This window comes from Trypanosoma conorhini (genome assembly GCF_003719485.1).
Source record: "Trypanosoma conorhini strain 025E chromosome Unknown Tco_14.4_contig_00801, whole genome shotgun sequence".
NCBI classification, from domain to species: Eukaryota; Euglenozoa; class Kinetoplastea; order Trypanosomatida; family Trypanosomatidae; genus Trypanosoma; species Trypanosoma conorhini.
In genome coordinates, this window is record NW_021704893.1 from 5051 (window position 1) to 6991 (window position 1941).

General features: G+C 55.6%; 1 protein-coding gene across 1 annotated transcript; it reads left to right on the plus strand.

The window, feature by feature from the left end:
* Nucleotides 1-364: 364 nt before the first annotated feature.
* Tco025E_08515 (golgi family reassembly stacking protein (GRASP like proteinue)) lies at nucleotides 365-1909 on the plus strand (the record flags this gene model as incomplete). Its single annotated transcript, XM_029375362.1, has 1 exon — nucleotides 365-1909. The coding sequence occupies one exon, from the start codon at nucleotides 365-367 to the stop codon at nucleotides 1907-1909; it is 1545 nt and encodes a 514-aa protein (XP_029224522.1).
* Nucleotides 1910-1941: the final 32 nt, after the last annotated feature.

Below are 1941 nucleotides of genomic sequence, written 5' to 3' on the forward strand. Positions count from 1 at the left end.
GAAGAATAAGGCTAAATGAAATAGCAAATAAAATGAAAAAAAAAACAACGCATGTGGGGGGGGGGAACCAACATAGGGAGCTCAATTCATGCGTAGACACGTAAGTGCATCTAGGGCAACTCCTTGATTGGTAGAATCTAAAAGGTTTTGCTGCCAAGGAAGGAATGAAACAGAGGCAAAAAACACAAAGGCCAAACGAGTGAGCTGTCCTGCTTGCGAGTGTCTGTGGCTTTTGCGACGTTCCGACTCGTGGAGCGTGTAAGAGGAGACAAGTCCATTTTGGATTTTCTTCGCGCTACGACAGCTTGTTTTTGTTGTTGTTGCTTTTTCCTTAAATTTTTCTGTGGGGGTGCAGCGAATAGCGATGGGGCAGAAGGAAAGCAAAGTAGACAGCGCGTTGGCAGGCATCTGTGGCCTTCAAGTTGCGCGCGTGTTGCCGCGCAGCCCCGCTCATAACGCGGGCCTAGTTCCTTTTTTTGATATTATCACCGCCATTGACGATGCTCTTTTTGCAAACGGCGCGGATGCCGTGATGCAGTTCAGGTCTCGTGTGTCACAGCGAGTAAATCAGCAGTTGAGCTTGAGGGTGTACAATTTGCATGTGCGCGCCTACAGAGAGGTGGTGTGCACTCCTTCCTCTTCCTGGGGCGGCACCGGGCTGTTGGGATGCAGTATAGAGTGGTGCCGCGCGGAAGAGTGCGGCGAGCGCAGCTGGCACATTGTGGACGTTCTCCCTGGGACTCCGGCAGCCCTTTGCGAGGAGATTGATGCGGGGCGGGACTACATCATTGGTATGCAGCGAGCAGAGGAGCCAGTGGTCACACTTCTAAAGGATGAGGACGACTTCCACGGGAGGGTGGAGCTGTGGCGCAGTCTTCAGCGAGTGATGCTCCAACGTCTGGCTCGCAACTCAAAGAGCCTTCCCCAAGGGGCCGACGGCACAGCCGCAGTGGGTGCCAACATTGGCAGGCTGATACTTCTCATATACAACTCTGCGACGAATGAGGTCAAGGAGGTAGCGGTGGATTTAGGTCCCGAGGTGGATGCGCCGTTGGGACTAGACTTAGCGGCGGGGCTGTTGCACTCGCTACTCGTCTCCTCCCCAACTGAGGGATGCAAAAACATCAGCGACGGCAATGGCGGCGCGGAGAGCAACAACACGGATAACGGAACTTCGAGCACAAACAGGAAGGGTGAACTGCCACGCATGACGACTTTCTTGCTACCTTCGGGAGAGACACAGAGGTGCCTGCCGATGGCGCCGTCAGAAACGCTTCCAGTAGTGAGTAAGGGGCGGGACCCCCGTGCCGAGCCAGCGACGCCTTTGCCAGCGCAACCGCTGGCGCCGCCTCCTGCAGCGCACACAACGCCGGTGCAACCTGCCCTTCATAGCCTTCCAATGCCTCCGCCTAAGCCGGTCGCGGAAAAAGAGAGGGAGACGCAGGGGCAAGATTATTTCATGGCACCGTATGCCGTGGGAATGAAGGCTGCCATGCCGGCAGAAGCGAAGACGGAAGTCGGTGTGTCGAGTGGTCTGCCCGTTACTCCTTTGGGGCGCCCTACGATCCCAGTCATTTCCCGGAGTCGTCCCACAGCTGCTGTTGGTAATGGTGTTGAGGGAGTGCCACATGCGCACGTAGGCCCAGAGACCGTGGCGGCTCAAGCGCCGCTGCCAGTCACGAAGCAAAAAGAGCACAAGCTAGCAATGCAGGAAGGCAAAGAGCCACCAATTATAAACCCTAGCAGCTTGCAGTGCAGCGGACCCGTTGCTGACGTCGTTTCGACGTCTAATGCATCGCTTACTGCCGACACAACTCTGCATCCGCCGCAGCTTCCCGCGTTTCCCAAACTTCCGCCGCCACTACATTTTCCAATCATACGTCCAGCGTCACCTACGGGAAAGAAATAATCACGGGAGTAGTGGGGTGGAGAGAAATTTTT